This window comes from Sorex fumeus, unplaced genomic scaffold, assembly GCF_029834395.1.
Source record: "Sorex fumeus unplaced genomic scaffold, SorFum_2.1 ptg000055l, whole genome shotgun sequence".
In the NCBI taxonomy this organism is placed as follows: domain Eukaryota; kingdom Metazoa; phylum Chordata; class Mammalia; order Eulipotyphla; family Soricidae; genus Sorex; species Sorex fumeus.
The window spans coordinates 17,908,564-17,934,167 of NW_026606112.1; the positions used below are offsets into that span (position 1 = coordinate 17,908,564).

The window sequence follows — 25,604 nt, forward strand, 5'->3', positions numbered from 1 at the left end:
TCCATTCTGGTACATTGGCTGGAATAATCATTTTTGATTGTTACAGTATTGCTTCAGAGATGCTGCATCTTCTAACTTATGAATTGTTCATATTAGGTGTATCCAGAACCTGTCACTGGCACATCTTTAGACCTTGAATGAATTTTGTTGGTGATCCTTCTTTATTCCCAGAGAACCCTTAGAGTATGGCATGTAATGGTCATATAGATCTTTAATGGTCATATAGATCTCCTTACATTATGTAAGGAGAATTCCAGGTTGAAATTTTTCTGGGGAAATGGCACCCTTTAGCCACAGAGCACAATGTAGCACAATGCTCTTAGCTTGTTTCCTAGCTTCCCCTCTCTAATGCTGCCAGAGCCGCCAGGTGGAACCTTGGGTGATAGCCATAGATCACTGTGGATCTCTTTCTCACCTCTCAGCTTTTCTTTTCAACTTCCGTGGGGCTCTAACAAGTCATATATGTTTCTCACAGGACTTTTGACTAGTTAGAGAGCAATATAAAGGCTAATTTTGGATTGTTATCCTGCAATGGTATTTCTATACTGATGTCACCTGGGAATAGATATATATGTGAGTGGGTCAGTATGCTTCACTGATTGTGACTTGGATTTATTTGCTCTGTAAATTGGGACTGATGCAGTCATGGAAAGCGAGATTCATTTTTGAGAGTCCTTTTTATTTTTTTGTCACACCCATTGCCTCTTGGGGCATCTGGATACTCATGCTAAGCTAGTTGAATTTGCCACAACGAGAGACAAATTCCACTCACCTTTATGTAAAGAAGAATGTGTTGGGCTTCACGACAGGAAAGCCTTCAGCAAACAACTGTTTCTTTTCAGTCTTCTGTAAATTGAGAGAATGCAGAGAATCTAAAACTAACATTTATTTCTATCTTAATTCAAGAACAACTTGACAAAATATATGGTCTTAGACCATACCTCTGAGTTACTTGAAAAAAATGTATATAATTCCACAATATTGACATTCTAGTAGGAGTATACCAAATTAGATAGAAAAGTAACATAGAAGCCAACTAAACTCAACAAACAAAAACAATACCACAGAAGGCGCAGCTAGCAATAGACAGTTTAGTTAAACGTCAGACAAGGACTTAACGACCCCATGGTGAGACAGAACAATTTTCACAAATTTTCTTTCATGGAAATGTTTTTGATAACTCCATTAGTCATTTCCTTGTAACAAGCAATATAAAATAAATTATTTTGTGCCTTGGGCAGGCTTGGAAAAATGTGGAGGGCAGGTCACGCCCGTGGTGGGATTGGTGTTAGAACATTGAAAGCCCATAACAACTGTCTTGTGTTTAAATATAAAAATAACTTTACAAAATGATTATTTTTTAGGAGTAATTTCTAATGGATACTATCAATACTGATTACAGCTCTACTGAATCACAGGGGATGAGCACCAACTAGCCCTACCTTCACACCCAACATAACGTGCACATTCACAAACAATGCATATCTTCTATCCCCAAAACATCTTCACTGTGCTTCCAGGAGAGACGAGAATTAAAATAGTTAGTGGTTTAATCAGAACTTGTAAATTAATTATGAGTTGATCAAACTTCAATACTTCTGCCATTGTATTTGGTTTGCATTCATCCGGGCTTATTAAAGAAATGGGAGAAAACTAGTTAATTTAAGTGTTCTTTGTCATTTTGACTTGATTGGAATTATCATGGTTTGTTTACACTAGGGATAGAACTAAGGCGCTATTGTATTATGTGATTGAAAGCAAACATAGGCTTGTAGTATTGCTGGAAAGCCAAACAAAATTTAAATGGGATAAACAAAATTACTCATTTATTGGTAAACATTCTTAACTATTTTTTCTGGAGCTATTTTTGAACTTCAGTGAAATAACTCTTTCTGAAAATTAACATACCTGAAAAAAAACTATACAATTTACTAAAAGTCGTCTGTGTCTCTGAGAGAGAGCATGTGTGTGTTTGAGATATTTTCAGAGATTATGTTCATAATTTGATATTATGAAGCATTATTATGTTAATGAAAATCTCACAATTTAAAACAATAATTATTTAATTTAAATATAAATTTTGCTCAACACTTTAATGACCTAGATTTAAATTTGCCTTTTGGTATGTTGCAGAGCCCAAATTTAAACAAAATGGGGGGACAGGAGAGATAGTATAGCAGGCAGGGCACTTACCTTGTACCCAGACAACCTGAGTTCAATGCCTGACACTCCATGTTGTCCCCTGAGCCCCACCAGGTGTGATCCTTGAACACAGAATAAGGAGTACACCCCGTGTGGCCCCAAACAAAATTAATTAATTAATTTAAAGAGGGTCCTGGAAATTTAGATGTGAGATTATGAAAATGTTTAAAGTTTACTTTTTTTTGGTGGTGTTAAAGAGGCAGATTGTATGTTCAATAAGCCTTTATTTTTATGGAATTGAGAAATTTTAGCTTTTAAAAAACTGGTCAGTTTCCAGAAAATAGTGATCCCGTTTTAAGCACGCATTTCACCTCTTCTGATTAGGATTTATCTTCTGCAGAAGAATTTGCAAACTCATGCCATTGTCATTCCATTCTGTGTGACCCAAAACTCTTCCCTGACTATGTCAAGTGCAGGGACTTAGAGAGATGCATTATGCAAATGGGGAAAAGAAAGTCAAGTCAAGTCCAGCCTGAGTACAAATGACTCTTTGTGGCTTGCATGCAAAGGGAACAGAAGTTGTAGTTTTACTCCTGGATGGAGACTCATCAGTAATAAGGGAAAACAATTTTTGTGTGAAAATAGAATGTATACGTGATAAAGGCCTGCCTAATTTCTCTAGTAATACAATTTGATTTTCTGATTAGCTGTCTTTTCTGTGATTCTTGTAATTTTGTCAGGTCAATTAACTGGAGTTCAGTGCTAGAGAGAAAGGAAGTATGGGCACTACTAGCTTCATTAGGTGTCAGCAGCTTAGATGCATTTTGTAATAGAATCTGTGAGGGATAATTTAGCTGATATTGTTAATGTCATAGCATACAGAACATAAAAAAAGACTTAGGAAGCAGGTCAAATTGGACATTGTGAAGAGATGAGGGAAGAGGGAGAAAGTGATCTGTGTGATAGATATTCTAGGCAATAAATGCAGATCAATGAAATATCAGCAAACAAGCAATGACTCTCTGTGCTACGCACCCAGCATTGATGCTGGTACCCCAGATGCATAGAATGTAAATATGGTGCTGTTAGCAACATGCAAAAAAAAGTTTACTTTGGGAAGTGTTGGTTTATAGTACTGAAGCAAAGATTCTCTAATAGAGAACATAGTTTATAGGTTCTTTTATTCCAGTGGAATGGTCCCAGAAGGCCTGAGATATGTCTTATTTTTCTTTGTTTCTCCAGCACCTAGCAAGGCACAGGCCTAGAGGAAGTCTTCAAACAGCTGCAGAATACTGGTGGAGGGAAGCTGACCCTAGTGGTGGGATTGGTGTTGAAATATTGTGTGCTTCAACTCTGACTACCAATAACTTTGTAAATCACAGTTCTCAAAATAAATTAAAAAAATTTAAGTTATAGAAAAAATAACCAGAGATTATCTTCCCAAGGATGTGTTGACACAGGAAAATATGGGAGATGGAAAAAGTAACAGGCCGTATTTGCAGAAGCCCCTATTAGAAGCAACATTCCATTAAAATCATGCTTGGTGGGATAGTTAAGAAATTTTACGAAGTCAAACTCTCTTAGTGATTCACTAACTTGAGGTAGTTCCATAGTTAAGGTCTGAGGAATTGTTACCCAACTCAGGGAATCAAGAGAAACAGCAGTTTTTGTGGTTAAAAAGTCCTATGTTTGGATTTTGGAGATGAGGGAGTTATTATCAAGTAGAAATGTCCAGTAGGCAGCTATAGATTTATGAGTAGAGTTGGGAGAGATGTCAGCGAGAGAAATAAATGACTGTGGAGTGTTCAGTGATGAGATTGTAATTGAAACTATGAAAGTTTCTCTTTGTATACTTCCAGTTTCTGCTGATGCTCAAACAGAGGGTTATCTAAACTTTTCGGTGGTTATGCTATACAAGAGATTGAGATACTATATCTGAAGATAAAATAGAAGATGATTAAAATTCTCTCCAGCCCTGTGATTCTCTAAATCTCTGTTAGGGAAAGAAGACAATAGATGTGGAAGACAACCGTAGACGTGATATAATTACATACAGGCAGCAGTTATAGGCACCATCCTAACAAATTATTAACCTGGGCAGCTCAGCATCAGAGGTTGGTGGAGCAGAGGTATTAATTAGTTTTGTGATTCAGGTTACCAGTGAATTTGGAGTGGAAGGAGATCATGATCTTTGTATTCTGGAGGTTATTTATAGTTGAGTCATTTGGCTAAATCACTTCAGTCAAAACAGACTCACATCCCAATGTCAAGTCAATCATGTCTTCAGTCTTGGGTTTTTGTTTTTTGTTTTTTTTTTTTTTAGAAGATAGATGAAGAGAATGAGGCAAACTTGCTAGCAGTTCTCACAGAGACACTGGACAGTCTCCCTGTGGATGAAGACGGATTGCCCTCATTTGATGCACTGACAGATGGAGATGTGACCACGGAGAATGAGGCTAGTCCTTCCTCCATGCCTGACGGCACTCCTCCCCCTCAGGAGGCAGAAGAGCCGTCTCTAGTAAGAACCCTTCCTACTGTTTAACAGGAATTGGAGTTGCCCCTGGCTACCCGCTGCATGGGTATGACGTAGTAACAATAAGGTCTGGATATTTAATTTAGACTGATGCCAAAGCAATCCCCAAGCTCACTCAAAGTTGCACATTTTGTGATTCTCTATGTTAAAATATGGACAATGCAATCTATGTGTGGTCTTCACATTTAAACAACTACCTTTTGTTCTTTATGTGCCTTTCTTTTTATTTGGTAACATTATTTATGTTCACCATTGAATCTTATAAAACGTGGACAACCAAGATAGTTCTAAAGATTTAGTATGATTTTAAATTATGACCAATATGAAAAATTATTTACATTCCCTCTTGTTTAAATACATGTAATCAACATATCTGTGAATCTTTAATTTTATATGGAATATTTTTGCTGCATTTTATATTTTTATTATTATGCATATAGGTTGCATTGGTTATTGTTTGAGGATGTAGTAATTAATTACCCACCCCTTTGTATTGGAGATTTAGTTCCACTGCCTATTTTTCACTATCATAAACTATATAATCATTGACATGCTTGTAATTTTAGTCTTCAAATTTTGAGAAAAACATGTGCGCTCTGCCAAGAGAGTTGCTTGCAGTTTTATTCTTAGATTCTAAATGTAGAAGGTAGATCAAGGGAGATACAAGACTTGGATCCATAATTCTTATGAAGATTGAAAAATAATAGCACATTTGCAACCCAAGTTGCCTAAATTTATGTTAGGCAATGAAGCAGAGAATTTGTTGGAACTGAAGAGTGAATTTTCTTTTCAATGCAGTGCTTGACAAGAATTTTATTAGTTCTAAGACACAGTTTACCTTCTCATCTATGGGAGCCATTTGTCATTTGCCATAACTCTCATTTAAGAGCACACTATGTAAATTATGGAAGGCTATCCTCCAAACCTGGAGAGCATGCTTCGGCGTGCCTTTTAGAGGTTATTTCTCTCCCATTTCGGTAGTATTGTGTTCACAGCACTTCATGAAAACCTAAGGACGTTCTACTTGTATTCCTTTGCATGTCAGAAGCTCTGGTTGAGAAGAAAATATCTCTTCAGTAATTGTTATTTATTCTCAATTCTTCTATTGTCACTATCCTTGAATTTGAATTCTTTACTGATGGCAAGTGATTTTTATTCACTCAATTGTTTTGAGAAAGAGCGCTTGATCACTGAGTCCATTTCATTGCCTGTTTGAGCAGGGAAACTGTAAAGTCAAAGGAGGAATTGAGGTCCAGGGATAGTAGATGCTCTGCATCTTCTGACTGATTCCTTAGACAACCTTTTTAGTGACAAGTGCTTCATCAAATAGTCTGAATCAGTTAATGTTTTTTGCTTGATTATGAGACATAGTTCAAGATTCAAAGAAACTCCTTTTATTTATTGCCACTTGATTAATTTAGGTTATGGAGGGAGCTGGGGAAATGTTCTGCCCAGATCCTTATTTAGCAAGGCAGCTTCTCTCATTGAGTTGTTTTTCAAAAATACTCGTAGGAAGTGGTTTTTGCATAATTTTATCTAAAAGAAAAATTAAGGTAGACAATACTGAGTTTTGAATATGCATAAAAGCCAAAACTTTTTGAGTTGGTAGTGCAATGCCAAACTTTTTCTTCCTTTTTCTTTAAAGAAAAAAATTCCCTTAGCACTGTTGTGATAAGGTGTGATATCATTAATTTTCATCCCTAAAATGAGTGAATTAAAGTTTTTTAAATTTCACTGACTCTTTACAAATGTTTAAAAGGTACGTAACGTCTCTTGCTTTTCCTCTCCCCGATGTGTTTCTTCCAGCTTAAGAAGCTGTTACTGGCACCGGCCAACACTCAGCTAAGTTATAATGAATGCAGTGGTCTCAGCACTCAGAACCATGCAAACCACAATCACAGGATCAGAACAAACCCTGCAGTTGTTAAGGTACAAACATGAACTTTTTACTCTAAGAGGGAAAAATCATAATGGGTTTTTGCTTGAAACTATAAAGCACCTGATTATAGGAGTGAATTCCAATCTGATCCGAAGGGTCCTTCCAGAAGCATGAAGCAGGCCTAGAATAATGGGTTCCCCAAAGCAGCACCTTCTGGCATCATCAAACCCGGAAGAGTTTATTTACTCTTGGTCTGCGTGCCTCTGCAATGGAGGTCCCACCGTCTGTTGATCCTCGCCCACTTCACTAATAAATGCTGCAGTGTGGGCTACCATCAAATTTGCTGATGGGTTGGTATTATCAGTGAGTGACTTGAAGAAGTGGGATTGCCATTTTGCCAGCTGTCAAACCTGAGAAAGACTGCTTTGGAATCCCCGCCAAAGATCTATCTCTGCCATTAATTGGATGGAATGCTGGCAATGACATAATTCGGTTAGCGAGCTGTATTAGACAATGTTTGTCTTGCCATTCACTGTGAGTGAAAACGGAGCGTTAAGGGGTACTTAAGAGAATTGTGAATACTGGGCTCCAGCAATCAGTGGCAAATTAAGGTTTAAACCAGCTTTCTTTTTTCTTTCCCTTTATTCACAGTAAAGGCGCTGTAGGGTCTTGTTAGTTACATGTTGCTGAGTAGGAACATTGAAATGTAGGAGAAATGAAATAAAAAGCTGCATAAATGTCATTTAGGAATTTTAAATGTAATTTTCTTTCCTTGTTCTGCAAACAATTATTCACAGCTCATAGATCTAGTACACTTAGACTGAACACTTCATTGAAAATCTCATCTCTTCAGAAAACCTATATCCATTCTGATAAGGTTCAGTTCACTAATTTTAGCTTTCTTTATGCCTTGTTTTTAAGACCGAGAATTCATGGAGCAATAAAGCGAAGAGCATTTGTCAACCGCAAAAGCCACAAAGACGTCCCTGCTCAGAGCTTCTCAAGTATCTGACCACAAACGATGACCCTCCTCACACCAAACCCACAGAGAACAGGAACAGCAGCAGAGACAAAAGCACCTTCAAAAAGAAGTCCCACACACAATCCCAGTCGCAACATTTACAAGGTAGGTTGGAGGGTCCAAACCCAGCTGTCGGCTCTCTACACAGAGCCTCTGGGTCCCAGCAATAGTAGGACCTGACTCCGGGATGAGGATGCAGATTGTTTCAGGAAGGAGAATTCAGCACTTTCTTCTAGATGGGGGAAAAATCCTTTCTCAGACACAGGTTGACCATATCCTATTCAGCTGATGTGCAACCTAACTCTCAGTCACCCAAAATCTGAAATGCTAGCTGGGATGGAGGTGGGGGAGGGATATTGTAGCATTCCCACATGCATTTCACAGGAATCTCCAGATCGCTGAGATCACTGATGTTGAGGAAGCTGGGCCAGTCAGTTCAGGAAGAGAGGTTTTTGGGCTTTCCCTCCCCTTTAAAAAGAGACATTGTTGATTCCCCATATGTATATATCTTAAGAAGTCACACAGACATCACCTCTCCCAATAATTAACTACATTCTTTATTTACTTTTTTATACCACTTTTTCTCAGAATTTTTTTTTTAATTCCAGAAACTAAGAACTTTTTTCTCCTATTAAAAAAATGCCTTGTGTCATGAGATGATGTAGTAGTTAAGGCTTTTCATAAGGCCCTTAATTTTAATCATGTGTATGATCCTCCTGTGACCACCAGCAAATGCCCTGAGCACTGCTGGGTGGGTGCTGGGTGTGATCCATAATGGTGTTGAGATTTTATAAAACATTTGAGGTTTTTTTTTTTAATCCTTTTATGTTGTTAGAAGATCAATGAATGATGCTTCTGGGGCAGATGAGGTGATTTGGGGAAAACCTGTCCAATAGCAATAGAAATGTCATCCCATTTTGGTTCTTACCCTCAGTGTTTTAAAAGACTCTGCATTTGATTTTAGCTCCAGGTGAAAAGAGGCATGTTCTAAAAGCTCCATCTCAGCCTCCACCTCTTTGTCTTTCTTTTATATCCCCAGTTTCCCTACCAATGGTGGAGGGGCCTCTAATATTTGGTTCTTGTCTTAACCACGCTCATTTCCTCCACGTTTTCTATCTCAGTATTCAGGATTTCCCTCACCCCTATCTTGGCACAGAATTCAAGACTTTTGAGAACCTTCCTTTGATGTCTTAAATTGGTTCTCAAACAGGTGTTCCTGGGTGGAGAACTTAAGATCCTTCTCTCTGCCTTGCTGTATTTTGGGGGAATACGTATGGAAATGAGCCAGATTATCTGCTCACGTTGCCCACCTCAGCCACTTGTTTGCAGACATAGAACCAGTAATGGTTAGAATGGAACCGGATGTATATATGGTGGGGCCAGTCTATGGCAATGGCTTCCCAAGAACAGAGGCCAGCCAAGTTCACGCTAGTGTGTGAACTGGAGAACTAAGAGGGAATGTCTGGAGCAGAAAGGACTGTCTCAGGTTCCCAGAAATCCTGAAGTCTATACATCAGCCCATAGGCACATATTTTTTTTTATTTATTTTTTCCCTTTATTTATTTATTTTTTTACAGTTGTAGATTTACAATTTTTTGTGCTTGGGTTTCGATTATACAATGATCAGATACCCATCCCTCCACCAGTGCCCATTTTCCACCACCATGGATCCCAGTATCCCTCCCACCCCCATCCCCCTCATCCCCCCCTGCCACTGTGGCAGGGCATTCCCTTTTGTTCTCTCTCTCCTTTTGGGTGTTGTGGTCTGCAAAAGAGGCATTGAGTGGCAAACATGTTCAGTCCATAGTCTACTTTCGACATGCATCTCCCCTCCTGGGAGGATCCTCCAAACACCCTTTATTTGGTGCTCCCTTCTCTATCTGAACAGGCACATATTTTAATTATTTAAGTTTTGTTGGTTCTTTAGGTTCTGTAATTTTTTTAAAAAAATTATTAATGGCTTAGAGGATTTTAAATAAAGATTTAAAAGATTTGAAATTGTTTGCGTATCACTGTGAACTTTCACAAAGGATAGTGGTGAGGAATTGAGTTAGGCTGGGAAGAAAAGATTGTTTAGCTGAAATTCATTGTTTTAAGATATGTGTAACAAGGCATAAAAAGCTTGCCACAGGGTCAGAGAGAGTAAGGGGGTTCAGGTGTATGCCTTGCAATTACCCCATATTGGTCTCCTGAGCACTTTTAGGAGCAATCTCTGAGCACAGAGCCAGGAGTCAGCCTGAGCACAGACAAATGTATCCTGGATGGGGATGAGGGATGAGTGGTGGGGATGTTAGGGGATGTGTGGAGGATCTTGTGCCTGTGATTAAAACCAAACCAAGGTAAACCAAAAAAAAAAAAAAAGCAAAGACCCAATTTTAAGTATTAAAAGTCTTAAAGAATGCATACATTGGATTTTGGTAATCAACAGAAACTATATACTGACTCTCAGGGACTATTTAAGTTATTTAAAATTGAAGAATTGAAGACATGGTAACTCAGAGGATCCAGGGAGGTTCCCTTCTACTGGGTTGCAAAATTCTCCCTGCGCTTCCTGTCTGTAACAGAATGTGGGTGGGTGGCCCCTTTGGCTAAGGGGTTTGGCCTTTGATTCACCTTGGTGTTAGTTTCCCCTTTATTAGCTTTTCATTCATTTGCTAAAGCAGTTGTTAATCAAAATAGCATAAATTTGCATAAGAAAGATGTATTCCTGACTTCAAGAGTCTCTGATCTGCTGGTTATTGGTATGGTATGGATTAAACTCCCTGTAAACCAAATGAGTACTCCTGCTAAAGCATGGGATTATTCAGGGATTAGTTCCTGTGTGTGGTTTGAGGCAGAACCTTTTCTATGACCCTCATTTCCTGCTTGAGTCTGGTCTCATTAAATATGGACACTTTTCTTCTCCTTCCATTGCCCTTGGCCTGACCTTCACCCAAGTATGAAAAATTGGGATGGGAGTATCTTTCTTTCAGTATTTCACAAAGCCTACACCACAACTTGAACACTAGAATCTTAGTGGTAAATATTTTTCATCATACATCTATTGAATGATGAAGCACATAGTTGATATCTGGTGATATTTTCTTATAGAACCCACATGCGTTTATCCTAAGTATGAGTTGGTCATAAAGACTCGTCAAGTTCCTTCCTAAGTGTGTTTTTTTGAAAGGCTCATTGTATCAGACCATGTGAAAAAATGTTTTTAAAAAGTAAAGCCAGTTCATCCATCTGTGTGTATATGTGTACACACACACACACACACACACACACACACACACACACACACACACACATAAACCCAAATAAGTTAATGTTTCTTATTTGTACAAGACAGAATGAGCTTTATATTTCTGATGCATATTGGATAAATAATAAGCCACTCATTTGTTTAAAAACTAAACCTACAAATTAAAACTGTAAATACTATTTATCCATGTAAGTACCTAATTTCAGCCTACTTTGACATAAGTAATATTTTTGCATTTCAAAGGACCTTAATTACTGGGGTCGATTAATTTACTTTAAATTCTGTTGAATGCCATTCCTTTTGATAATGGGAGAAAAGAAACGTATTCTTGGCCAACTCTGTCAGTTCCTGGTTTTATGGTCCTGGAAATTTATTTAGCAACTTTAGGTCTCAGGTTTTTCATCCATAAAATAAGAAAGTTTATTCTAAAGACATTTGTGGTTTCAAGTTCTTGATTTTCAGTACATAAATGATTGCCTCTTGACCTTCTGAAAGTAAAAAGAAAAAATGACAAAAACCTACATACATATAAATATAGTTCTATAGATAAGCATAGTTCTATACATTTTATGTGGATGTATATCCCAAGTACGTTTCTCATCTTCTTTTCCCCTCCTTCTGTTCAAAATACAAGACTGCCAAGGAGAAGCAATTGAAATTTTGGAGTGAGAAGATTCTTACTCCACCCTTCATAATTGGGAAATGCCTCCTGTAGGAGGTAAGATTTAGGAAGCATAAAAAGAAGTAGATGAGCTCTCTTTGCAAGTAATATAGGCCTCTCAACTGATAAACATGATATCTTTCTCTTAGTTGTCTATCAGATTTAAGGATTTGAACCCTTTTTGAACCATCTGGGTCCATATCCACAATTTGTCATAATCTCTCAAATTAATTCTCAGTGAATGGGATGGTTATTGCTTGAGCTTTGGCCTCATAGAAATAACCTATTCTCGAGGCTAGATATAAAATTATACATTTTAGGAGAAAAGTCAACTGAATATTCATAACGTTCTGTCATCTTGTAGCTACGCTGCTGTTTTCTTGTCTAAACAAACCGTGTACTGTATTCCAAATTAAAGCAGAAAACATTATTTCTCTCTGATGGTATGATGAAAATTTTGTATCCTTAACTGGGATGCTACATTTTTGGGGAAAATTCTATTTTTGTACGTGTTTTCAAATGATAGTTTACTGATGCAAATGTTTGGAATTTGTTTTAGCATAAGACAAATGGACTCATCTCTCACTTTGAGCCAATATGCAGGGAATTCCTTACATTAGTTTTTCACATTCCAGTTTCCAACCTGACTGTAGTAGAAAAAAAAAGCTGAAAAAACACTCAATATTTCATAATTAGTTTCCTTTTTTTCCCTTTAGCCAAACCAACAACTTTATCTCTTCCTCTGACCCCAGAGTCACCAAAGTAAGTATTAAGAAGTGTAACCATTTTCAGAAAGGGAAGGGGGTTCTAATACATTTGGCTACAGCAACTCCATTTCAGTTTGTTTTTATAAATGTGCCATATCTTCCAGTGACCCCAAGGGTTCCCCATTTGAGAACAAGACTATTGAACGAACCTTAAGTGTGGAACTCTCTGGAACTGCAGGTAAGCCTTACTTGTGTGTGTGTGTGTGTGTGTGTGTGTGTGTGTGTGTGTATGTGTGTTGCATGTTGAATCATTGACTTTATTCCTTACACAATTAATGAAATCACAAAAGGGAACAAATAATGGTGGGTACAAAGTTAACCATAGTTTTCAGTTGTTTATCTGTTTTCCGAGGAGAAGACATTTAGTCTGTCTCAGACTTGGGCCAGACTTTGCGATGTATATAATTACTCTGGATCCTTAAATAACTATTTAAGATTAAGACACCAAAATGGGAGTAGGAGAAATTAACATGTATTGATCTCCTACTCAATAAATATGCCAGGCATTTAAGTGGTTTCGGCTAATTTCACAACAACTTCATGAGGATGGTAGTAGTTTTCTCATGTTTAGGGTGAGAATATATTGTTCAGATATTTGCCTGAGATCATCACAAATCCAGAAAGGATGGAGCAAGGGTTTGCATGTACTCAAACTAATTATCATGCTTCGTAGAATATTTTTTTACTTTCTATCATACAACACAGTACAATGCTCTCTTAAAGGCTTACCATTTTTATGTCATTTTAGAACAGGAGAAAAGTGATAATATGCTCATCCACCAAAATAAAATGTTCTTGTATATTTTAAACTAGATCTGTTTTCTTCACCACTGAAATTTCTGAACCCATTTAGTGAGGCTCTATTTTATACTGAAGGAGGAAGAAGCTTCAAAAACTAAGATCCCCCTGAGAAATTTATTAATCCAAAATGTCCTAATGAGACTGAATTTGTTGTAAATAACAACCTTAGCAGTAAGTTGTATGCCAAAGATACTTGGGCCCCACCGGGTTGTGAGTCTTCGGATGTCTGATCTAAGTTCCTTGGCCCTGGTCCTTGCTGATAAGAGTAAACGAGAAAGTTAAACACGATGCTTTCATCCAGAACTATGGTGCCTACACGCACCTTGGTCATTGTTGCTAAGTTTAATTTCACACTTTGAGTTTGCTAAATTACCTCTTTATGAAGGTCTGTTGCATGATTGCATGATCTGGTAAATCAGTAGAGTAGTGAATTTCATGGCATCTATATACATATATTTTAAAATGTGTGAATGTGTGTGTCACACATGTATATAAGTATACACATATGTAATATACTTTATATGCATTTAACCATGAGCATATACATTTAGTTATAAATATATATATATATACATGTGCTGTGTAGTTACTTCAAAATTATACCATAACATTTTTAAACTATAATTTATATATAGACTGGAGTGATAGCAGTAGGGCATTTGCCTTGTGCCTGGCCTGTCTGGCCAAGCCAGGTTTGATTCCTCTGCCCCTCTCAGAGAGCTCGGCAAGCTACCAAGAGTATCTCGCCCTCACAGCAAAGCCTGGCAAGCTCCTGTGGCGTATTCAACATGCCAAACACAGTAACAAGTCTCAGAATGAAAACATTACTGGCACCCACTTGAGCAAATCGATGAACAAGGGGAGGACAGTGCTACAGTACTAATTTATATATATGAGAAACTTTAGTAATGTTTTGTACATAAGCACACACATTTGAGTTCTTATATGACCTATGAGGATAAGTATTGTGTAGGTTTATCTAAAAAGTAGATTCAAGTATATATAATTTTTTATCTTGGTAAAGGATTTTAACATATACTTACATATAAATTTTCTTGATTTATTATTAATTAATATCCAGTTTCTGATTGAAGATGCAGATCTTTGGCTTGAAACTGAATGTGCTTATTGGAAATTTGTCCATCCTTCTAACACAAATCAAGCATTAGTGCATCATAGATAGTGTCCACCATTTGTTTCTTGCTCTTCAAAGGAAAAGAATTAGACATGTGGGGCTGGAGCAATAGCACAGCGGGAAGGGCATTTGCCTTGCACACAGCCAACCCAGGTTCAATTCCCAGCATCCCATATGATCCCCTAAACACTTCCAGGTCTAATTCCTGAATGCAAAGCCAGGAGTAACCCCTGTGCATTGCCAGGCATGACCCAAAAAAGCAAAAAAAATTTTAAAAAAATAAGAGAATTAGACATGTGTATTAGAATGAAAGAAGAATTCATTTTACATTTGTTTATGAATTATAATCATAGATTCTCATGTTTTCCCAGTGTATTTTTGGTATAGGCCACTTAGAATTATGGCAGCTCTTCTTTTGGTGCTAGACCTTTATTGATTCTTTTCATAGAAGCTTCCCAATCAAATTTTACTTTTTTATGTTAATATCATTTTAGTCAACAATAAAATGGGTAATGGGTAATAACTGTTTTGGAAAAGTACGTTAATTCAACTTAAAGGAATCTACAACATAGGAGTAGTAAGAATATTGTGGATATTCATGAGCAACTTTGCTTTAAAGAGCATTGAAAAAACTTTCACTATGTATACCAATAACAAGCTTTACATTAAATAAAAACTTTTTTTACTTTGCTCTGATTAAAAATGCTATTAGCTTACAATATAAAGTCTCAAGAGTCTATAAGGTAAAATACAGGTCTAAGATACAAATAGATCAGTGGGATTGTCTTCTATGGATATTTTTATATATTTGTCATCATTTTGCATATACTGGTGTCCCTGGATATCTGAAAAGATTGATTCTCCGATCCCCTGAGATGCTTAAATTCATGAATGCTCAAAAGACGCAGCATAAGATTCACATTTTACCTATGCGTTTCTTTCTCTATGCCTTAAATCACCACTAGATTAATTATAATGCCTGATAAGATGTCAATGCTATGCAAATTGATGTAATTCTAGATAAACTAGGAAATAATGACAAAAATATCTACATGTTCAGTACAGACAGCCTTCCTAGGCCTTACTACACAGGAAATATTTTCAGACTACAGTTTGAATCAGACTGTAGCTTCAGCAGAGGCGGAGGGCTAACTCTGTGTAACTGCATCTTTTTTGATTTAACATCTCAATAAAGACATTTTTGGACCATTGTCGACTATTATTAAGTTTTGAATGTGCTACCTTAGACATTTTTTAACTAGGTAAAACAATGTTTATGTAGTTTGTTAATAAATCAATCAGATATTTGTACTATTGCTGTTATATATTTAGGTTGTTTTAAAATATTGCAATTTTAAAACAGTAACACTTGTATAAAGTGTAATTCTCTTTATAAATTTCTTAAATCTAATTTCTCATATTTAATTCTCAAGTAGCTATCAGTGCTGAATTTAAGAATTTATATTTTGGGGGGCTTCTGATATTATTCTTTATTGCTTTTCAAAAGAGGTATTTCCACTTACAATTCTAGTGGGACTGTATAGTTATGCTTGCTTTATTACATCTTTGCTAGTGTTGGGTATCTTCATTTTAAAAATAAATTTTTAATTTTGGGTATAAATGTATATAAAAGTATTTCTTTGTGAGATTATATTATTATGGAAAATTTAGTGAAAAGTTTTAACATTTATCTTATTGACAGACACCTAAATTTAAATAACTTAGTTATAGTTTTGAAAGAATACTAGCTTTTTCTAATAAAAATTATTTGTAAGACATAGAAACTAATCATTGTAAAGCATGGTACATAGTTTGTGGGCCAAAATGGTGCTAAATCAATGCTCAGGTGTTTTAAGAGGTGGTTTTATAGTCTGCTGGGAAGATAAGACATTTTACAAGTAGAATGAAGGGAAGGTAGTATTTAGTATGTACATTTTCCTATCTCCAAAAAAGGTGGAGCAGAAGATAGCTTTAGTTTGTCCAGTACGGTGATATTAAGTGTTAAAGTTCAAATTTAAGAAACAGAGGCTAGGTCACAATGTAGCACAGCAGCATTGCATATATATCCGTGAGGGGACATTTATTGCTGTGGCAGGAGAATATGAGCAGTTGGGAGGCCATGAGGGAGGAGGGAAGGGACGGTTAGGACTTGCCTGTGGGGCTTTCCTGTGAAGGTGGAGACTAGCAGACAGGTTGTGTAGTTTAGGTTTTGCATCGAATTAGTATGGATTTGACACACTAAACAATGTGAGAGGTCTGTGAACTGCATTTCCTCCAAGAATCTTAAGCAAAATTTGTTATGTAGTCATGTTTGAATGTGACAATCCCTGATTATGCTTCAAAAGAATCACTAAAGGGCCCAGAAAGATATTTCCGTCCTCAGAGCCATATGTCCTTGCCTCCTCACCAGCATTATAATCCAGGTAATCCCTGAAGCAGGAGGCCCAAGCACCAGTGTTCCCGCCCCCTCACACTACCCATCCCCATCATTGTAATTCCTGGAACCACAGGCCCAAGCAACACCATTTCTTGGGGGCCTCTTATTGACCCACTGGCCTAGTTGGTGAGAATATATGGGAAGAACTCTAGACCTCCTGAGCACTGCTTGCAAGACTATACTCCCCGTCTCCCACAGGGAAAAAAATAACACTTAAAACGAGGAAAGACATTATAAACAGGAACTCAGTAAGGTGTTTTCAAGTACAGTGATTCCACTGAAGAGTGCACAGAATCATAAACACAGTGTGCGAAATGAATCATTAAGTGGATCAAGCACTATGCAGGGAACAACAGAGAGGGGGCCTGGAACAGAGTTTGTTAAATTCATATGGGCAAAATTGATTTGGGAATCCGTCAGTCAGAACCGTTGCATTCGATTTTGAGTTGGCATGTGGAAAGGGAAGAACATATTGCTGAAGCAGAAGCAGAGTATTAGGAAATTAAAGGTATGATTAAATAACAATAAATTTGGCATGGTAGTGAATCAGCCCCCTCAAAAGGTTAAGAGGGGAGAGCATATCTTGTCTCCTTCATCTTGTCATTACTGAGACTCTTGTTTTGATCTTTTCTGAGCCATTTTCCTCTATTTTAAAGTCTTATTTATAGTATCCAAATTTAATTACGGTCTGACATAAAGTTTTAAAATATAGATTGAAACATAAAATTGCTATCATTCAACAATTTCTGATATCCAAAAATGGTAATTTAATGTGATCACCCTGAATTAATCTACTCTACAAGCAGAATAGATGCAATAAAAGTAGTCTATGATGTTTTTTGAACAGTAGATAGTATAGTGAATCTATGCAAAATATTGGCACTGAAATTTGACAAACTTAAGTTCAAACTCCAGATTTAACCTACCACCATCTAGCTGAATGACCTTTGGTTAATTTAACTGACTTATATTAAGACTCAGAATTCCTACACATCAAATGAAGAAAAATACAAAACCTGAATCTCATTAAATTACTGTGGGAAAAAAAGACACAAAAATGTCTTAATGGTCCAGTGTCAGCATAAATAAATATTCAGTTAGCATTTGCTATTTTGTTTAAATTTTCAGTTTACTTACTCTGCTCTTCATTGTCCTGATTTTTTGATCTTTTGTCTATAAGTATATTGCAGTTCCTTTTTATTGGCCTTAATACTATATTGGGCTGGAGCAATAGCACAGTGGGTAGGGCGTTTGCCTTGCATGCGGCGACCCGGGTTCGATTCCTCCACCCCTCTTGGAGAGCCTGGCAAGCTACCGAGAGTATCTCACCCGCACGGCAAAGTGGCAAAGTGGCAAAGCCTTGCAGGCTACTCGTGATGTATTCAATATGCCAAACACAGTAATAAGAAATCTCACAGTGGAGATGTTACTGGGCCCGCTCGAGCTAATTGATGAGCAATGGGAGGTCAGTGCTATAGTGCTACAATACTATATCTTTTTTGGCATACTCACATATGAATTTGTCTATTCTTTTTTTTTTTTTTTGCATGGAAAAATCACTCAAATTTCCAACAAAATTGTCCATACACTGCTTTTTGTGTAAATATAAAAGTTATCAAGTCAGGGTGGGACAATCTCCTTGATAATTTCTCAAGGACAGCCACTTCAATCATTACTCCAATGTCTGAAGGTTAGATACTCCATGCTAGTGTATACTGTCTTTTTGATTTTCTGCCCACTTTACTTTGAGAGGAAAAAAAAAAGTTGTACACTGATCAAATCTCTGGTGGACTCTAGGTTCAGAGCAGGTTTGTCTGACTAGAGATTATGTCTCTTTCTTGAAGTCTGAATTTTAACGCTACTAGTTGACATCTGTTATGTTAAGTAGGTTTCATTTCATTTGCCAAGTGTCATTGATTGGTATTGGCTGCCAGGAGCATTGTGTTGAGAAGGATTCTAAGGCCAAGTCTGTACTCAGTGGGAATGTCATGATCAATTAGTGATGTCTGCCACGGTTGCAGCAGGGGGTAGAGAGGGTCAGAGAGGGTATTTATGTTGTTGATCTGTTGATGTTTGGTCTCTATTTCACACCCTTACTCTGTTCAGTAGTGTCAGAGGAAGTGTCTCAAGATGCCCCCTATATCTTCTCTTCCTCTACTCACATTTTTCCTAACGGTTTCCAAACATTTAGGTGGAAAAGTAAAGAGTCGACAAAATTCTAAGACCTCCAGAATAATCCCTCTGTCCCATCTGCAGCATCTTTGAGAAACAGGAGGGATGAGATAGGAAGTTTGCTTTATTAGATATCGCCAGCTGGTCTGACTTTGTGATTGTCCTAAACTAGCTCATTTTGGCTGATAAAAAAAACGCTTCTCTTTTACAGGTGTAAAAACTAATTTGATTTCAAAATAGCTGTTAGTAAAGCAAGATGAGAGAAAAGAGAATGCTCTTTTGGCAGAAGGCGTTTAAATCTATTGCATATGGAGATTTTCAGAGTGCTAGACTTTTTTGTTTTTAAAATGGGAAAGGCAAAACAATGTCAGCTCAACCAGATGATGATATTTTACACAAGCTATGAAGGAATTTGGTTAGGTACCAAAGTGACTGACCCTGAGGTTTCATGTTTGTGTCCATGCAAATAGTTTTGATTATTGTTGTTACCAAACTGATTTTAAAAAGTAGCATATCTATTTGATAATTAATTAGGAAAATGAGAAGAGCAAAGCAATCCCCTTAACACAGTAGTGTTGGCAATGCTTCCCTCCATTTGTGTTTTCCATTCCCCCACATTCTGATTTTAATAGAGAAGATATCATCTATTTTTCTTTTCTTTTTTTTAACTTGAATTGAATATGTGTTTATTTATTTCTTGGTTTGTGGTCATACCCAGATCTGTGTTTAGAGATTATTCTCACTCAGTATTTAAGGATAACAACCAGTGCCAGGGATAGAACTAGGGCTCTCGCATTCAAAACGTGTGCTCCAGCTCTTTGAGTATTTCCCAGACCTAGAAACCAGATACTTAATATATTAAACAAATTATTGCTGGAGTGACAGTACAGCAGGTAGGGCATTTATTTGCCTTGCACGTGGTTGACCCTGGTTCGGTCTCTGGCATCCCATATGATCCCCTGAGCACTGCCAGGAATGATTCCTGAGTGCAGAGCTAGGAGTAATTTGAGTGCAGAGTAACTCCTGAATTACCACTAGGAGTAATTCCTGAGTGCAGAGTAACCCCTGAGCATAGCTGGATATGACAGAAAAAGCACCTCCCCCGCCAAAACAAAACAAAGCAAACCCAAATATATTTTCTGCCTTCTTTTGGCTATCACTTATTTTTCACTGATTCTATGCCCCTCGTTTTAAGTAAGCCATTCAGAGTTACTTTAATAACCTTATTACTTTTTAAAAAATGTATAAATTAGCCAATACATTTGATTTTCTTCTTTCTAGTAGAATGTTCTAACAATGCTTTTTTTTTTCTTTTGGCGATCGCACTTAACAGTTCTGCATTGCACTGCACTGCACTGTCCTCCCATTGTTCATTGATTAGCTTGAGCGGCCCCAGTAACGTCTCCATTCTGAGACTTGTTGTTACTGTGTTTGGCATATCGAATATGTCACGGGGATCTTGCCAGGCTTTGCCGTGCAGGCAAGATAGCTTGCCGGGCTCTCCGAGAGAGGCGGAGAAATCGAACCCGGGTCAGCCAGGTTGGCCACGTGCAAGACAAATGCCCTACCTGCTATACTATCGCTCCAGCCCAATAGTTCATCTTGATAAACTAAATAATAAAAGAACAACATTCCTTTGCTGTACCCTTCTTAGATTTATTTGTTTTCATATGGGAAATCACTGAGAGAATAAGTCGAAGCTAAATATGAGTAATAGTTGGTGATTTTAAACAGAAGACCAGCACATTCAGGAACTTGAAGGGTGATAGTAGTGCTGACAGGTCCTATGATCGAAATCTACCCCTGAAGAATCCATTCATTGGTCGGGAAGTACTATCCATTTTCTGGAACGGGCTGCCAAACCTGTTCCAATGTTTAACCGTACTTTTGTGTGTGGGAGGGAGGCGTGGGTGTGGAGGAGGTGTGTTGGGACACACCTGATGATGTTCCGGGATTATTTCTGGCTCTGCACTCAAGGAACACTCCTGGAAGTATTTAGGGGATTATATGGAGTGCTTCTGATCAAACTTGGGTCCACCACATGCAAGGCAAGTGACTTGTCAGCTGTACTTTATTCTCCCAGCACTTCTTACTGTCAGGAATTTCTCCTGTTTTTCCAACCAAATATTTCAGTTTCCATTTTAAAACATGCTTTTTTTGGATCCTACATTTATTGCTAGATACTACTACTACTACTAATAATAATAATACAATAATAATATTGTAAAGATAATCCCTTTGTTCCTCAGTTTTATTTTCTGAAAATAGGGCTAAATTCTTCCCATACTAGCTTTTTGACTTTGGTGTGGACAGCAGAAAGCCAGGCTCCATTCACCCCTTGATTTCTGCTTTAGCTCTCTGGTAAAGTGCACAAGGATCAAGGAATGAATCTTCATCTTCCATGAACAATAGTTGGGGAATTGAGCACATCTCATAGGAATGTTCTGAAGCTCTTAGTAAGAGCTTGTCCCCTGGTGATCAGGGGCAATATGCTAAATATTTTTTAAAAAGCAGTAAAGGCAGAAACACTCTTAATCAGAGCTGATGGGACTCATGCCAACCGGGGTCCTAGGAGGCCCCTCGATGCCACTTGTTAACATTTTTTCTGCTGTCTCTCGAGGGTCTCCAGCTCTATGGCAGAGGGAGAGTAGGCACAGGGAGCTGGAGGAGCTTTATCAACAGAATATTTTGAGAACTGGTGTAACAGTCACAGTTCATACTTAGTATCAGCCCTTCCTATGCTCTTGTAACAATCATTCCAAATTCTTGTGACTTAAAATAGTGAGGGGGCTGGAGCGATAGCACAGTGGGTAGGGTGTTTGCCTTGCACGCGGCTGACCCGGGTTCAATTCCTCCTCCCTTCTCAGAGAGCCCGGCAAGCTACCCAGAGTATTCCATCTGAACAGCAAAGCCTGGCAAGCTCCCTGTGTCATATTCAATATGCCAAAAACAGTAACAAATCTCACAATGGAGATGTTACTGGTGCCAGCTGGAGCAAATTGATGAGCAAGGGGAGGACAGTGCTACAGTGTTACAGTGCTAAAATAGTGAGTAGAAAAGGTTGCCCATCTCTCTTCCCAGTCTTCCTCTTTTGGTGAGTGTTCAGGGGAGTTAAAAATTCATCTTCTTCTTGTTTTTCATGAAGACACATCTGAGTTGGCACATGACAGAAGGAAAATCCCCATCTCAAATACAACTCCAGGACAAGTTGGAGACAGCTATAGATTCTGTAAAACATAATAAACCACTTTAGAAAATCCTGTGAAAGTCACTGGATGGATTGTGGTGCATGGAAAAAAAAAAGAAAAACAAGCAAATAAAAAAAATAGAGCACAGAGCAGAAAAGTCACTATTAGTCACTCAATTAAATACACTCAAGAGATAACTCCTCTTAGAAAATCATCTCGTATCCTATAATGAATAACAAAACAAAACTTGTCTCGGACTTTTTTTTTTTAAGAAAGGGGTGTTTAAAAAGATGGCTGTGGAGTGTGTACCACTTCTCCCAGATTTGCTGTGCAGAAGTGCATAAGTGTGAGTGATGTAGAGGTACTTGTTTATTATAGAGCACATTTCAATGCAGTAATCATAAATATTGCTAAGGTTGTGCTCTGTTGAAATATGACCTACATACTCTTGATTGTTTGTGTTACGTGATTTGTCTGACACCCATTACATTCTGGGTAATAGCGGCCATTTGTTGCTCTGCACAGCAGGCTCTTTTGACAAAAGAAAATAGGCAGCAATAAAAAAGCTATAGTCTGAATTACATTCTGCACAGTGCTGCACTGCTGAGAGTTTGTGCAAGTGTGTTAACAATGCTCTGAACTGCCTCTTGTCAGCCTTCAGCCTGTAATGGCCATCTGTCCTCACATAAATCTGTCAAAACCTGCTAAGTTCAAGAGAGAGCATGGAATATACCTTGTACTGTCAACACCCAAATGTACACATTCCCCAGAAAAATCAACACATAAGGAAGAATCTGGAGGTTATGGGAAGCATTAGCACTGTTGATTTAGGCTTGTGGGATGAAATTGAGAGTCTGGATATTAAGGAGAAGATGAGTAAAGGTGGCAGCATTAAGGAATTGAGGATTGAGTATGGTCCAGGTCTGATGGGGTGCTGTGGGCAGAATCGAGCGTGGACAGATGGGGTTAGGAAACTTGGTTAACTCAGGTACAGTCACAGGATTCCCTGCCCCGTCGGTTCCTCTTAAAAGTTTGACAAGATGTTAAAGCAATGCTCCTTACACTTTTATTTTACTTCATTATATCCTGTTCTCTTGTCCTGAGTATGAACCAACTCTATCAGAATAGAGAGTTTGAAGAGGATATGAAGTATTATATTCCTTAGAATGTATCAGTCTTATTCCAAGGTAGTCTCGGATTATAGGTGTTTCAGTGAAACAGTCCAAAAGTTGAGAGAGTTATTTTAATTCCTCTCCCCTACTCACTGACTCATTAATCCTCAAATATCTTCCATCCACTAAATAAGAATTGTTCATTGGGGTTCAACAGTAGTAAGAAATGTACAAGCTTGGTATACTCGGGGGGTTCTACAAATTGTAAGCACAGACACAATCAAACATGCTTACTTCTGATGGCAATGAATTTCAAGCTTATTTAAAAAAAGAATCACTGTATCCATGAGTCCCAAAATATCAGCATCTGCAAGGTGCTCGCTGAATGTCTGGTTCATTGCCACAGGCTGGCCAGTGTGTAGGGGAGGTTGAAAGACTGTTTTTAACTCAAAAGAAACTACTGTAAGGGTGTTGTCACTCCTGAGAGCAACTTGAGAATCAGTTATTTAAGGGATAATGAGCTTAGGTACTAGGACAAGGGTTTCAAATGTTCAAGACTAAAAAGAATTTCTATATTTAAAATCCCTAGATAGCTGGACTATTTTTAGAACCAGTCTCTCTTTAATAGTGGCCTAATTTGGTGTTTCTGAAGTTTAGGCTTTCCTTTTATAAGTCTAAAATGTCAGTCAAAATACATATACCTGAGGGCAAGACTGTGTGCCAAGGGGACACTGCAGGGTGGTGGCTGTCGCCATGTGGTCTGTGAACTATCTCATTAAAAATGTTTCACCAGCTGCCCAAGTGATTCTTGGCCCATCGAGATATGAGACCCAATATTAAAGGAGGTTCTGGAAAAACACAAATAAAAATGAGTCAAATGTTTTCCCAAAATATGCATCATCCTTCTAAAAGTTTAATACTCTGTTTGGAGAGAAAAGTTATAATTCACATTCAGGAAGAGATAAGAACACAAAGAAATAGTTGCTGAGAATCCAGTGGGTGTTTCTGGCAGAGAATTAGTGAGCAAAATTAAGATTTCCTTATTTTGGGGGAGGTCTCATTCAGAGTTAGATTTCAGAATATTGGGCGTTATTTTCCCCAACTCAAGAGTATTTCATTGTTTATTCACAGATGAAAAACTCATTGATCTTGATGTGCTTAAGTAACTTAGATTCCTGTGAGAAGAACCTGTCATTTCGTTGCTGGGACTTAGCATCTCTAAGTTAGTGGAAAAGGAAAGGAAGCTAGCACGTTTAAGAGAAGCCAGTGTGCAGGAATGGAGTTGTGTGAAAGGGCAAATGGTAAAAATTAAAATAAAAAGAAGAAAAGATTTAGCTGCTAGACATGTCTTCAATGGATCATAAGACAGATTTGACTATAAAAGGGGGGGGGGGAACGGATCCTTCAGTGACACAGCAGACTTAATCTGTAGTGGGTAATGTCCCTTCTTTCAAGACCAGTGGTACAGGAACTGAGTGGCCACCAATGAAGGGAGTTAATTCCCTGTGGCAGGACGTTGGTGTCTCTTCCTCTTAGTTTGCTCCCCCCTGTCTTTCTGCCCCCTTTTCTGGGTTGAACTTCCAAAGTTCAATCTCCATTTGGTTTGGGTTTCTTTACTACCTCCAATGAAGGGGAGTTATAAAATTGTCAAATATTTGCTGGAGTGCTTTGACTCTGAGGAAGTGTTCATTTCCTCCATCTCTTTACTGTAAGGCAGGGGAGAGAGGCAGAACCTTCCCGTTCATGCCCATATTGCAGGTGGTTTGTAACCTACTCAATTATTCGTATGTCCAGATTTTTCCAGCAAGGGCAGGTTTCTCTGCCCTTCCTTGAAACTGGCAGTTGCTTTAAAGCCAGAATTTGTTACCAGATGCATTTATGTTTTCCGAGTAGTGGGCCCCAGTCTTCCTAACTAGAGAGGAGACCGGAAACTAAAATGCTCCCTGTAAGCATCAAGTCATTTGAACTCCAGTCTACCCTTCTTCAAAGTTGCATAAGCTCTGGAACCACTGCATGGGTCTTCCGTGGCACAATGCGCTAAGTAGGACTCACTCAGGGGTGGAATTTAACGGATGCAGGGACGCTGCCGAGGCTCTTCAGTTTGGCTGCAGATGGGATTGTTCTGCGCTTCTCTAGAAAAGCCCCGAAGGCAACCACTGACAGCTTCTCCTTCTTCCTTTATTTTTTATTTACCTAATTAGTTGCTGAGGCTTTTATTCATTTCAGTCCCGCAGCCTCCTAACCCGCGCTGATGTGCTCTAAATAAAACGGTCCACCGCCACTGAGCTATTTAGTGTTACTGTTCACTTAGGTTTCTGTTGCAGAACCATATTTTAGACAGAATGTATTAGTTATGCTTACAAGAATGTATTATCCCTACATTAGCCATGGTTTACTAAGTTAATGAACTGTGGAGACAAAGAATCATTGCTCTCGAGTTGTAGAGTTGTCTAGTTCATGAAATCCTTTCTTAGGTTTTACTAAACTCACTGGGAAGTTGCCTCTGTTA

At 38.0% G+C, this 25,604-nt stretch overlaps 1 protein-coding gene across 5 annotated transcripts in view; it reads left to right on the forward strand.

The window, feature by feature from the left end:
• Positions 1-25,604, forward strand: part of PPARGC1A (PPARG coactivator 1 alpha) — a 705,257-nt gene that overhangs the window by 655,831 nt on the left and 23,822 nt on the right. For all 5 annotated transcript variants that reach the window (XM_056125625.1, XM_056125627.1, XM_056125626.1 and 2 more), the window contains 5 exons: positions 4,466-4,660; positions 6,482-6,604; positions 7,476-7,680; positions 12,200-12,245; positions 12,355-12,428. In XM_056125625.1, the coding sequence (XP_055981600.1) occupies positions 4,466-4,660; positions 6,482-6,604; positions 7,476-7,680; positions 12,200-12,245; positions 12,355-12,428 (643 nt within the window). The remainder of the gene's footprint in view (positions 1-4,465; positions 4,661-6,481; positions 6,605-7,475; positions 7,681-12,199; positions 12,246-12,354; positions 12,429-25,604) is intronic.